This window comes from Nothobranchius furzeri, chromosome 14 (genome assembly GCF_043380555.1).
Source record: "Nothobranchius furzeri strain GRZ-AD chromosome 14, NfurGRZ-RIMD1, whole genome shotgun sequence".
Lineage (NCBI taxonomy): Eukaryota > Metazoa > Chordata > Actinopteri > Cyprinodontiformes > Nothobranchiidae > Nothobranchius > Nothobranchius furzeri.
In genome coordinates, this window is record NC_091754.1 from 2,315,001 (window position 1) to 2,327,500 (window position 12,500).

At 45.9% G+C, this 12,500-nt stretch overlaps 1 protein-coding gene across 1 annotated transcript in view; it reads left to right on the forward strand.

Annotated features, from left to right (window-relative positions):
- Positions 1 to 12,500, forward strand: part of hdac4 (histone deacetylase 4) — a gene marked incomplete in the record, with an annotated part of 176,098 nt that overhangs the window by 126,356 nt on the left and 37,242 nt on the right. The window contains 5 exon segments of the mRNA XM_070543899.1: positions 2,477 to 2,605; positions 6,820 to 6,926; positions 7,007 to 7,126; positions 7,431 to 7,644; positions 7,821 to 8,026. Of these exon segments, the coding sequence (XP_070400000.1) occupies positions 2,477 to 2,605; positions 6,820 to 6,926; positions 7,007 to 7,126; positions 7,431 to 7,644; positions 7,821 to 8,026 (776 nt within the window).

Sequence of the window (12,500 nt, forward strand, 5' to 3'; positions counted from 1 at the left end):
CAGTGGCATTTATAACAAATAAACGCAAATAAATTGATGTTCACTAAATGTTGCATAACATTTATGTAGTCGTGTCAAGGTGCTGTAGGAGCGTGCACTAGCACCGTGTCCTCAGAGAGATTAGTTATTATTTATCAGCGTGAGGAACTTATTTCTACCTTATTTATAAACTATTTATTTACAAGTCCATCAGTTAATGTAATAATTGTCCCAACCACAGCTGCACCCCCCACCCCTCAACCCGGTCTCACAGCAATCAGGGGCAAGCTGCACGTGTGTTTAGCGCGCCGCACGCGCACATTTAGCCGTTTTTAGCGGCTCAGGAGTCCGCAGGTAAGGTGTGTGTGTCACTCACTCTGGTTAATCCAACAGGAAACCGGCTCTGAGAGCTGTTTCTTTAGCGATTGACACATTACTACATCATTCCCTTTCCTAATGTCCTGAAGAACGGTCCGGAGCGCAGGCGGAGTGTTTAGCTAACCTGCAGGAAACGTCGACGACAGTTATCCAGAAAGTAGCTAAGGGTTACCAGAGATGTTTCTGAGATGTTCGCTAGGTACTTTTAACATTTAAAATGTCAAGAAGGGGTTCTGAAAAGCTGTTGGAAATAGCGTCAAAGTCGCCAAGTTGGCAACACTGTGAGAGGAGCGCTTCATTTGCAACTCAGGGCAGCGCAAGTGGGAGGAGCAAATAATCGGCTTGTTTTGTTTTTTATAATCGTTCAAAACTCAGATCGTAATCGGGATTAAAATTCGATTAATTGAGCAGCCCTAGAAGAAAGTATCATTTCTATAGCGCCTCTCAAGATAAAAATCACGAGGCGCTTCACAAAAACAATAAACATAAAAATATAAAAAAGAATTTAGAAAATTGTTAAAATATATTTCAAATGAGCAAAAAATAGACAATTGTGATTAAAAAAATGTTAAGAAAGAGAATAGGAAAGAGGGAAATCAGTGGAAGAACCGCAGACGTCTATCATGTGATCTGCTTTATGCAGAATTTGTATGGTTCACAAATCTTCAAACCCCTAAGGGGAGTTTTCCTCTCCACTGTCGCTACATGCTTGCTTAGTATAAGGAATGCCATAAAGACTCTGACACAAGTCAGTGACTCGATGCTATTTGCTGGGTTTTCTTTCATAGGAAACTTTTCACTAATGGGCATAATGAACTCAAATCAGTCACTAATAGGTAGATTCAGTTGGAACGCTTGCTCAGTGAAGCGCCTTCAGACGACTCTTGTTGTGATCTGGCGCCTTTTAAATCAACTGAATTGAACTTTTTGTGAATTGATTGTGACCCTGGCACTAATGAAAACTATTGCCACCAGATCAGATGAAACTTTAGCATGATGCGTCTCCCACAGCGCCTAGTTTTACCCCGACCGACCCATCCCTCCCAACAAAGACTCTGGAAGAGTGCACTCCGCTTAGAGGAAGCCCCTTTTTTGTAAAAACAAAATAATTATGTTGCATGAGTCCAGCTGCATTGTTCGGCCTGAAATCGAGAGTGCATCTGAAAAAGTAGATGCGATCACAGTAGGTGTTCTCATCACCTCTCGTGAAGGTATAATGAGAGTTTGCGGCACTCTGAAGTTCATCAAAACTTCTCTTTGATTCTAATGACCCAGAATAATTCTTCTAATACAGAATAAATCACTACTGTACACAAAGAATCAATTGCTTCCACTCGGCTGTACCAAAATGCCCCACCTCCTGCTCCGAGGCTAATGAACGTAGCACAGTCCGCTTGATACGAGGTCATGGGACGAGCACTGGGTCAGCCGCGGGTCATGCATCCAGCTTTAGCTGACTGAGTGGAGGGAAACCCGAGCAGGAGGGGATAAAAGTGCTCGTGTTTGGCATCGTCTGGCAGAGACACCACAACATTTGTCCAGAGAAGGCCGTGCCCTGTCCCGACACGACTCCCAGAGCGTACTCTGTGCTTATCTCTCCTGCCTTCTGTGCGTCCAGCGTATCTGCACATCCAGAATGTCGGTCTGCAGGCTTAGACTAAGAAATCTGAACAATAATTAGGAAATATGCACACATGTAACAATAATAAGAGATTAAATGTGGAAACCAACGGTTCATTAGTAAGGTATGGAGGCAGCGTCATTAAGCACAGGGTCAAGAAAGGTGCCAGTTGGCTTCCTCCCCTATTGTTGCAGTGCTTCCCACTGCCACAGGAAGATGGTTAACCTCTGCTTCTGAACCTGCTGGCCCGCACATCCACAGCGGTCATTAGCACCGCTAGATGCTAACAAACAAGCTCCCACTTGTGCAACCCGCCAATCCATCACCCTAACCCTAACCAGCCGCAGCTCAGAGAGGCTCTACATTTCCACCACGCATTCCATGGTGATGATCATATTTTTAGAATCAGAGTGTTTGAGTTGCACATGAAATGTCTTGTTTTTGCTTCCTGAAGTAAACGTAAACGTGTTCTTTTGCTCTTCTTTTGGGCCTCATCAGCGTCCGAACCCAACCTGAAGCTTCGCTCCCGGCTAAAACAGAAGGTGACGGAGCGCCGGAGCAGCCCACTTCTCCGCAGGAAGGACGGACCCATCAGCACTGCCAAGAAGCGACCCCTGGATGTAGCTGGTGAGCGAACGTCACCACGAGGGGATGTTCCCTCACGCCTTACGAAGGAGCGTGGTGGCTTCTTCCAGATCAAGCTTTGAAAACTAGGACTTGATTTCGGCTGCTGCAGAGTGAATTTTTGTTAATCCGCCCTCATTTTTACTACTAGAGCTTTATTCTATTAGTTAATGTGTGTAATGTGATGTACAGCGGTGGCTATGATGCAATCTAAATCAGTGGTTCCAACCCTTTTAGCCTCAGACCCACAAAATAAAACATGCAAGCCCAGATATCTCTGATTTTACACACTCATGTTTAAAAAGCTAAATAATTCAGGGAATAAAGAAAAATGCGTCCGCTCATTTAAACTTCTGCAGGTGAATTTGGAGAAATTAGAATACGGTGCAAAAGCCCAACGATGTCGGTAATTCAGCTTAAATAGGAAACTAATCTGTGAGCCGGACTCATCCCTTGGAAAGCCAGATATCTCAGCCTTTATTTCTTATTATTGGGATTATTGTGGAAACCCAAACTCAAAATCTCGACAGATTATCGTGAATAGTTTCCATGTTTTAGACTCAAAGTGTCACGCTAGTCAGCTGATGAACCCTGCGGAGGGTTCCTGATGGAGATGGGAACTCTGGCTCTCAAACGGTTCCTCACGTTCTTTGTTTCTTAAATGAATTCATCACGAGATATCGTACAAACCTGTGTAAACAGAATACTAATCTACAGTATTGACCCTTTGCATGTGACGTCACGCCACTCATGACAGCGCCGCCTTCGCCATGATGGACGGCAAAAAGACCGTTTACACCCGTAGAAACCCCAGTGAAGCTAGTCGAAACAAGCCAGTTTGTAGTCTTTTATCACTTTTATTGAGTTGGTTTGACAGTAAAATGGTTTAGCTTGCTGCGTGGTCGGCTGCTCTACCAGACGAGGACGTAAACTCAACTCGTTTTGTTTCTTTAATAACTCTGATGGAGACTGAGGACGGAGATGAACTGCAGCGATCAATCAAGCGGACTAGCAGGCCTCAGATTAGCAGCGAGCATGTTTATCCTGGGGGGGGGGGGGGGGGGGGGGGATCTTTCTCTAGGAGGATCTTCAATTGTGATTAAAAATGTAAAGAAAGAGAGAGATGAACAGGAAAGAGGGAAACCAGTGGATCCTGAGGAAGGTGGAATAGGTGGGGAGAGCAGAATAAAGAGAGAGAGGTGAAGAAGGTCATACAAAAGCCAGCTTGAACAGGTGAGTCTTCAGCTGCTTTTTAAAGGAGACCACTGAGTCCACTGATCTCAGGCTCAGGGGGAGAGAGGTCCAGAGTCTGGGGGCCACAGCAGCAAATGATCTGTCACCTTTGACCTTTAGCCTGGTGCTGCACAACCAGTAGGCTTTGGTCACTGGACCTCAGGGACCTGCTGGGGGTGCAGGGACTAAGAAGATCACCAATGTAAGATGGCGGTCAGTGAAGCAGATGGATCCGTCTTGCTGTGTGTTTGGTTGTTCGGCCAATAGGAGGCTTGATAAAATGTTCTATTGGGATTTCCGACCACGACATCCAAAAGAGATTATGACTGTGGGCGACCCGGACTCTGAAGGAAGCCTGGACTCGAACAGTTTGTGAGGCTCTTGGTAAGTCCTTGTGACTACGTATTTGTTCAGTAGAGAAGATGTTTTAAAAGCATTCATCTTCATGTATTTTAAACTCACAGTCACTTTGTAGTCCTGCTATGATTCAGATCATGATAATAATAAATAGTTAAACAAGGACACAGATGAATGGCGACTCACTCGGATTTGCAGTCGCTGCGAGGATTTCTCCGTTTTCTTTGGCCGTCACCCACAGCTGATGTGAACACCGCTCTGCTCGTCGGAGCTGACTGCTGCTTTAACACCACCACAGCTTTCTGTTTTCAGAACAGACCCGTCCAACTTTCCTTGAAACTAAATAATTGAAGGCCGCCAGACGTTTGAAAGCCTTTTAATTTTCACGAGTGACGGGTCCAGTAAGAGTAAGTCAGAATAAAAATCTCCCCAGCAGATTTTCCATCGTTTTCCGTCATCCCAGAGCTCATAGAGGCTTTTAATAACTTTAATTTGGTCTTCAGTACAGATGTTAAGCTTCTCTCTAAACCTCCTCCTGTCTTTGGACGGTAAAATGTTATTATATCGGGAATTTAGTCCATAAACTCTCCTAAAAGTGTGCGTCACCATTTAGTTTGTTTCTGCCACCAGAAGAGATGTCAACATAACTCTCCTTCTGTATGTTTTTAAGTGTCCCTGTGGTTGAATGCGTCCATATCTTGGTGTCTGCCCTGGTTTCACTGTGTGTGTGTGTGTGTGTGCGTGCGTGTGCGTGTGCGTGTGTGTGTGTGTGTGTGTGTGTGTGTGCGTGTGTCCACGCATGATTTTTGTCCCTCTCTCTGGCTCCTACGGGTCACCTCAGCGAGCCGGCCCTGAGAGCCATTTCATTTGTGACCAGGTTCCTGAGCCTTTAGATAGTCTCTCAGTCTGAGCTGGATTACTGACACTGGCATTTTCACCCTATTCACATTTGTACACTTTCACCTGAGAGCATTAATGACAGTTTAGTTGAGTTTTTTTAACCATGATGATTTTAAATGTAGCTTAAATAAAAATAGTTAATAAAAGTAAAAATTTCACTTTTATTTCTATTTCTGGAAATGACCGTGAGACCCCCTGTGTAGTTCACGGTGATCCACAGTGGGGGGTCCTGACCCCAACCTGGGAGCGCCTGATTTAACTTCCTCTTAACTCGTTCGCTGCCAGCTATTTCCTGATCAGAGAAGCCCTTCACTGCCAGCGTTTTGCAGCGTTTTTACTGTTTTTTTAAGAGTCACAGAACGTTGCGCGCTAGCATGATGTCGACACCAAAACAACCAAAACAAAGAGGAGACTCACCTCTTACATCAGGAAGAATCCGCGCGTTTCGAGCGTTATCCGTTCTTTCATAATCCGTTGTTGAATTGTGATCGGCAGAAGCTTCTCCGGTTCGCGCCTCACTTTTTTTACAGCAGCGGCCCAAATCGATCTCCTAACACATGGATGTTCTGCTTCCTGATCACGTGACGTGTGACGTACGCGGATGAAGATCGGCTTTAGAGCTGGGATGTTTGTTCTCACGGTGCGGGGGCTCGTCCGACGCCCACACAGTTAAAAAATGCAAACGACGGCTTTAGTCGTCATTGGCAGTGAATGGGTTAATACTAATATGAAGGTAATATATTATATTGTTCAAAGCTTCTTTAGCGAATCTACAGAATAATCTAGGTTTTGAACGCAAACGCGGTCCCAGTCACCCCTCCCCTCGGGTATCTTCGCTGAGATGCTTCTGCCGGAACTGGAAACCCGCGATGGCGGATTAAACGAAATGTTCTCAACACCAGTCAGTGGTTTCCAGGTCCAAACGTCTTTTGTTGTCCGTGACTTCACATGATGGAGTTTTTCTCTTTGGGACTCTGGTAGTTTGTCCTAAAGCTGAAGCGGTAGCAGCCGGCTGTTTCTGCTTCTGTGATGGTATTGAGCGGAGAACCTCTCACACCACTGGTGTTCTGTTGCTGAACACGAGTGGAGGACCCAGGGAAGTGCAGCAGTTCAGCGAGACCGACAAATGGACGGTCTAATAGTTGCTTTTGGTCCAAAACGTGTTACTGGTGGAGGTTTTTAGACAAATGCGAGAAAATCACTTCATTATTACAATTTATTTTATTTATTTCCACAATATATTTATGGCTCAACTGTGCCAGAACATTGTTAAGAGGCATGAAAGAAATGTTTTAAGAACATGTTTTCCAAATTAGCCATAGCAGCTTTAGCTTTCTACTCAAATTTGACCATTTTAAAGATTTTTTTGTAGTTTATTGCATTTTAAAGTTAAACTTTAGTGCAGATTTCGATGAGACATGAAATATTCTCCACCAAGCAGCTGACCTGCCACTTAACGGGCTACTTGTATTTGTTTTAAGTACGTTTGTGTCCTTTAAGGAAAAGTCACAACAATCATGTTACTTAAATAATTAATTCAGTTTTGTGCCATGTCAAGATGAAATGGGTCACGCCATGGGAATTTTTAAATGTGGATTAAATTTAGTATAAAAAATCACATTTTAGCCCACTGGGCGTTTTGGCCATCGTTTAGACGCTTTAGCCTAGCGAGTGAAAGGTTGTATTTATTTTTCTCCTAATCTAATTTTGTGCTGTGTGTTACACAGACTCTGCATGCAGCAGTGCACCAGGCTCAGGTCCCAGTTCTCCCAACAACAGCTCCAGCCACATCCCCAGTGAGAATGGGATCCCCAACTCCAGCAGCCCAGGAGAGGTAAATAGCAGCTGTCCGGGGAGGAAGCGCTCTGCAGCGAGCCCGGAGTGATGCCGTTTGCGGCTCCTTTCTGTGTCCAGGTCGCCCTCCTTCAGAGGTTGGCTATGCGGGACGGTTCGGTTAGCCAGCTGTCACTCTACACGTCTCCTTCTCTGCCCAACATCACCCTGGGACTGCCAGCCACTGGTCCTGCCGGCGCTGTGAGTGCTCCCAACGTTAAAAAAGATCTCATGCGGTGTACTGTTGCAAAGCATCAGTCCGTTTGGAGATTCAGATAAAGAGTCTACGAGCTGTAATTGTGCAGTTTCCTACCGAAAAATCCCTTTTAGTGAAACAGACTCGGTTGTGTGTTGGCGAGATGGGCGTAGAGTCAATCAGATTTTTGGCTCTTTCCATTTTTCTCCAACTCGCTGCCCACGAGTCACATTTGACCGTTCTCCCACTCTGACTGTCTGCTACTCGTGTGCATCTCCTTCCCTTTGGTCCTGGTCTCTCCGTTTGTAGGTGGTATCGGGACACCAAGATGGCGAGAGTCCTCTGGCGCTGCCTGCGTTACAGCAGGGCATTCCAGTGACCCCTGCTTTTCTTCCTACTTCCCACCTGCCTTCATACTTGGCACCTTCAGCACTGGACAGGGAGGGGCCTGGAGGGGGCACAGCTGGTCACAACGCCCTCCTTCAGCACATGGTACTACTGGAGCAGAGCCACGGTCCAGTGGGTCAGTCGCCGCAGCAACATTCACTAAACCCTACTACTAAACCTAGGTTGGGTTTACGAGATCAAACTAACAGATTAAAGAGTAAACGCTGTCTCACTGATGTGACCATCCTGTTATTTAGGAGTCTGGGACACAGCCTGACGATGTGAATATGTTTATATTTGTGTTTGTGTTAGTGGGTCTGGGTGGCTTACCCATGACGTCACCAACTGTCTCCAAGCTGGTTCGAGGCCACCGCCCCCTGGGAAGAACCCAGTCGGCTCCTCTGCCCCAGCAGCCGTGTGGGCAGACCCAGGCCCTGCAGCAGCTGGTGGTCCAGCAGCAACACCAGCAGTTCCTGGAAAAGCACAAACTATTCCAGCAGCAGCACATCATCAACAAGGTAGCTGCGTACGAGCGTGGCACAGCGGTTTGTACACATTGTGCAGATCTGGGTTCAACAGGGATTTGAGAACGATTTGCTTCATGTGTTTGGATCCGTCCAAAACCGAGGATGAATCAGCCTTCACTCATCAGCGAGTCTCAGCCAGTCATGTGTCCCTGCTTCCTCTTGTCACCCTGGCAACCAGGCTCGAAAGGAAGCTGGGCCATATAAGCTCACACAGGAAATATGACTCACTGTAGACGCACGCGCGTGTGTGTGTGTGTGAGTGTGTGTGTGTGTGCGTGCGTGTGTGTGTGTGTGCGTGCGTGTGAGTGTGTGTGTGAGTGTGTGTGTGTGTGTGTGTGAGTGTGTGTGTGTGTGTGTGTGCGTGCGTGTGAGTGTGTGTGTGAGTGTGTGTGAGTGTGTGTGTGTGTGCGTGCGTGCGTGCGTGTGTGTGTGTGCGTGCGTGTGAGTGTGTGTGTGTGTGTGTGTGAGTGTGTGTGTGTGTGTGTGTGTGTGTGCGTGCGTGTGAGTGTGTGTGTGAGTGTGTGTGAGTGTGTGTGTGTGTGCGTGCGTGCGTGCGTGCGTGCGCGCGCGTGCGTGCGTGCGTGTGTGTGTGTGTGCGTGCGTGCGCGCGTGCGTGCGTGAGTGTGTGTGTGTGTGTGTGTGTGTGTGTGCGTGCGTGCGTGCGTGCGTGCGTGCGTGCGTGTGTGTGTGTGTGCGTGCGTGCGTGCGTGCGTGTGTGCGCAAGGTGATGGGAGAGCAGTTGGGTTGTGAGGTCATGAAAGAGGAGGAGCTGTCTGTGGTTGTGCGTGCGTGAGCTAGCATTCCTTCAGGAGTTAGGTCCATCATCACGTGTTGCTTGATTGTGCGTTACTCCCTCTACTTGTGGGCTGAAGCCTGTTGTGGTTCCATCTAAATAAGTAAAGCTCAAGGGCAAGAGCAGGTTGTGTTTACGTGGGATCGACGTTCTTGCTCACTGACAAATACAACACTTGCTCTGTATGAATTATGATCATCAGTCTGAGTTGCATGATAACGCAAAAGTTTTCTTCAACCTCCATCGCCTGCATTATCTGCAGAAGGAAATAGGTGTGATAGTGATCGGGCCAGTCTCTTTTACGTCACAGGGAGAGGTAGCATTCATAGCCCCGCCCACCTTAGCCAGGTACCGCCAGTGGGAAAGCGAGAGCATAGCACGTCTCGACTAGTAGAAGCTAACATCAGCATTAGCGGCTCCATATATGGCAAAACACTTTACGGCGTGTGTTATTTGTGGAGATAAAACATCAACATTGTATTTTCTACCTGAGAAAGAAGAGCGAATGAAGGCAGCAGAAGAGTGGCGTTGTTGTTAGCCAATCAGAGGTGTGACGTTTGCATAATCCCGTTCTCTTGTTGCCTTAAGACAATGATTTGCTTGTTTGGGTGGCAGAATTGCACTTATTAATGATTAAACTTAAGACAGCGTGGAGTAGACCAGAGCAGTTAGTTAATGAAGTCGGAGACGATGTGAACTAGTATAAAAATGCCGGTAAAATAAGGTATTAAGAATTAGAATCAATTGAATGAATTTGTAGAGTTTGTAGATTAGTTAGTTTAAAACATTTTTGACACCAACTAACTTTTTTATTTTAAACTCAATAAACAACGAGAGGAACACATAAACCTGACAGTGCTGCAATAAAAGCAGAGAAGAGCTGCCTTTTCATTCATTTAAACAAAAAACCGAAGAATTACTTTAGAAGACAGCCGAGTGCTTTAATGACATGGGAAAACAGAAAATAACATGTTTTAACTTTATTAGAAAAGTATTTAAATGTTTAATAATAACAGAGAATGCTGCTGTTGTACCCTTGGGCAAAACACTTAACCAGCAGCAGTAGCTCAACAGCTAGAGCGGGTCGTCCAGTAATCGGAAGGTTGCAGGTTCGATCCCGGCTCCGGACAGAGGTTCTGCTGCTGTGTCCTTGAGCAAGACACTTAACCCACCTTGCCTGCTGGTGGTGGTCGGAGGGACCGGTGGCGCCTGTGCTCAGTAGCCTCGCCTCTGTCAGTGCGCCCCAGGGCAGCTGTGGCTACATCATAGCTCATCACCATCCGTGTGTGTGTGTGTGTGTGTGTGTGTGTGTGTGTGTGTGTGTGTGTGTGTGTGTGTGTGTGTGTGTGTGTGTGTGTGTGTGTGTGTGTGTGTGTGTGTGTGTGAATGGATGAATTATACACTGTAATGTTGAAGAAGAAGAAAACATCTTTTCTACAGCGCCTCTCAAGATAAAAATCACGAGGCGCTTCACAAAAACAAAAAAATGTAAAAATATTTTAAAAAATAGAAAATGGTTACAAATATATTAAAATGAGCAAAAAATAGACAATTGTGATTAAAAAATGTAAAGAAAGAGAGAGAGTGAACAGGAAAGAGGGGAATCAGTGGATCCTGAGGAAGGTGGGATAGGTGGGGAGAGCAGAATAAAGAGAGAGAGGTGAAGAAGGTCATACAAAAGCCAGCTTGAACAAGTGAGTCTTCAGCTGCTTTTTAAAGGAGACCACTGAGTCCACTGATCTCAGGCTCAGGGGGAGAGAGGTCCAGAGTCTGGGGGCCACAGCAGCAGATGATCTGTCACCTTTGACCTTTAGCCTGGTGCTGCACAACCAGTAGGCTTTGATCACTGGACCTCAGGGACCTGCTGGGGGTGTAGGGACTAAGAAGATCACCAATGTAAGATGGTGCTTGTCCATGTAAGGCCCTATAGACCAGAACCAGGACCTTGAAATGAACCCTGGAGTTGACTGGCAGCCAGTGAAGCTGGAGGAGAAGCGGGGTGATGTGGGTGTGTTTGGAGGACTTGGTCAGAAGCCGAGCACAGGCGTTCTGAACCACCTGTAGACGGTTCAGGGAGGTTCTGCTCAGACACGTGAAAAGAGAAAAGAGAGTAATGTAAAGCACTTTGGAGTCCTCTGACTCTGAAAGGCGCTACACAAGTGTGTGTCATTTCTCATGTGGAGCCAAAAGTCACATTAAACTTCCACCGTTTGTCCAGCTTTAATGTGATCCTTGCAATTATAAATTCATCAAAGTACAGATTTAATGTTTATTTTGTTTGTTTAGCAGGAAACTGCCTGCATGTTCTTGTTTATACGGGAAACCGGAGAACAGAACCACTTATTGAGCGTTCGCGACCCCCCATCCATGTAAATGCATGTTAATTAGACATTTACGACGGGCGTCTGGTGGGACACGACCCATGAACAGCGATACATGACATAGCCCAGTCTGGTCTGTTTAGAGGATGTCTTTGTGCTGTTCTTACTGCGGTAGATGGTCTATGAATGAAAACCGCAAGTGGAATGTAAATAAGTATCTGATGTATGGCATTGAATAAAGAGGAAATTCTCATTTTAGTCAGGAGAATGATTATTGTTCAACATTCCTCGTGAGAAAACCGAAATAAATAAAATGTTTTTGTTTATTTTTGGAAGTAAATTGACTGAGAATGCTAATTAGCAAGCTGCTGTTGGTTCTGTTATACTATATAAGGCCAAAGTTGTTCTAGTGTTTTGTTTAAAAGGACATTCGTGCTCAGCTGTTCCCGGTGCTCATGCATTTTGTGACCGTTAAATGATAAAGAAAAGCACAGAGTGCTTTTTAATCCAGTCAAAGTAATCCTGACTGCTTCATTCTGTCAAATGTCAACTTTTCCTAAACAGCACATGACACAATCCCAGTCACAAACTGCTTCTCTTCCCTTTGACTTTCACGAAAACAAGAGTCTTTTCTTAAAGGTACAATATGTAATGATGTCACGGTGAAATAATCACAAAACAGTCTTGTTTACAGTTTGTTTACATGGGCATCCAAGTGTATGTATGGAGATGAACTGGGAGACTTTATCCTAGTTTACATAACCATCACCTTCTCCGTGGCCTAGTGGTAGAGTGTCTGCCCTAGGACTGGGAGACCGGGGTACCAAAGACTTTAAAAATGGGACTTAATGCCCTCCCGCTCAGATTTCAGGGGTTAAACCACCAATTAGGTACTGAGCGCAGCCACTGCTGCAGCTCCTCTCTCCCCATGAGGATGGATGAATGCGGAGATGTAATGTTACCAGTGTGTGTGATGATAACCGATAGGACCAAATTATCACACAAAGTGTGTTCCACGCTGCTAGGCTAAGTGGCGACATTCGCCCTTTTGTGTTGGCGTTCTTCCCGTTTGCAGCACAAGCGCTGGCGGGAGTGAAGGGTAATGGTTGTGTAGCCCTTCTTAGCTCAGGACTTACTGGAGTGGGCTCGGGTTCTAACAACTTGTTCTATATCCTTGAATTACCTCTCAGGTAAATACTTTTGGACCTACACACTCTTACTGAGACACAAACTCCATTATTATTTAACACCAGGTAGAATGTGAACACATTAAACCCCCTTTATTACTACTGCAGGGCAGCAGTAGCTCCACAGCTAGAGCGGGTTGTCCAGTAATCGGAAGGTTGCAGGT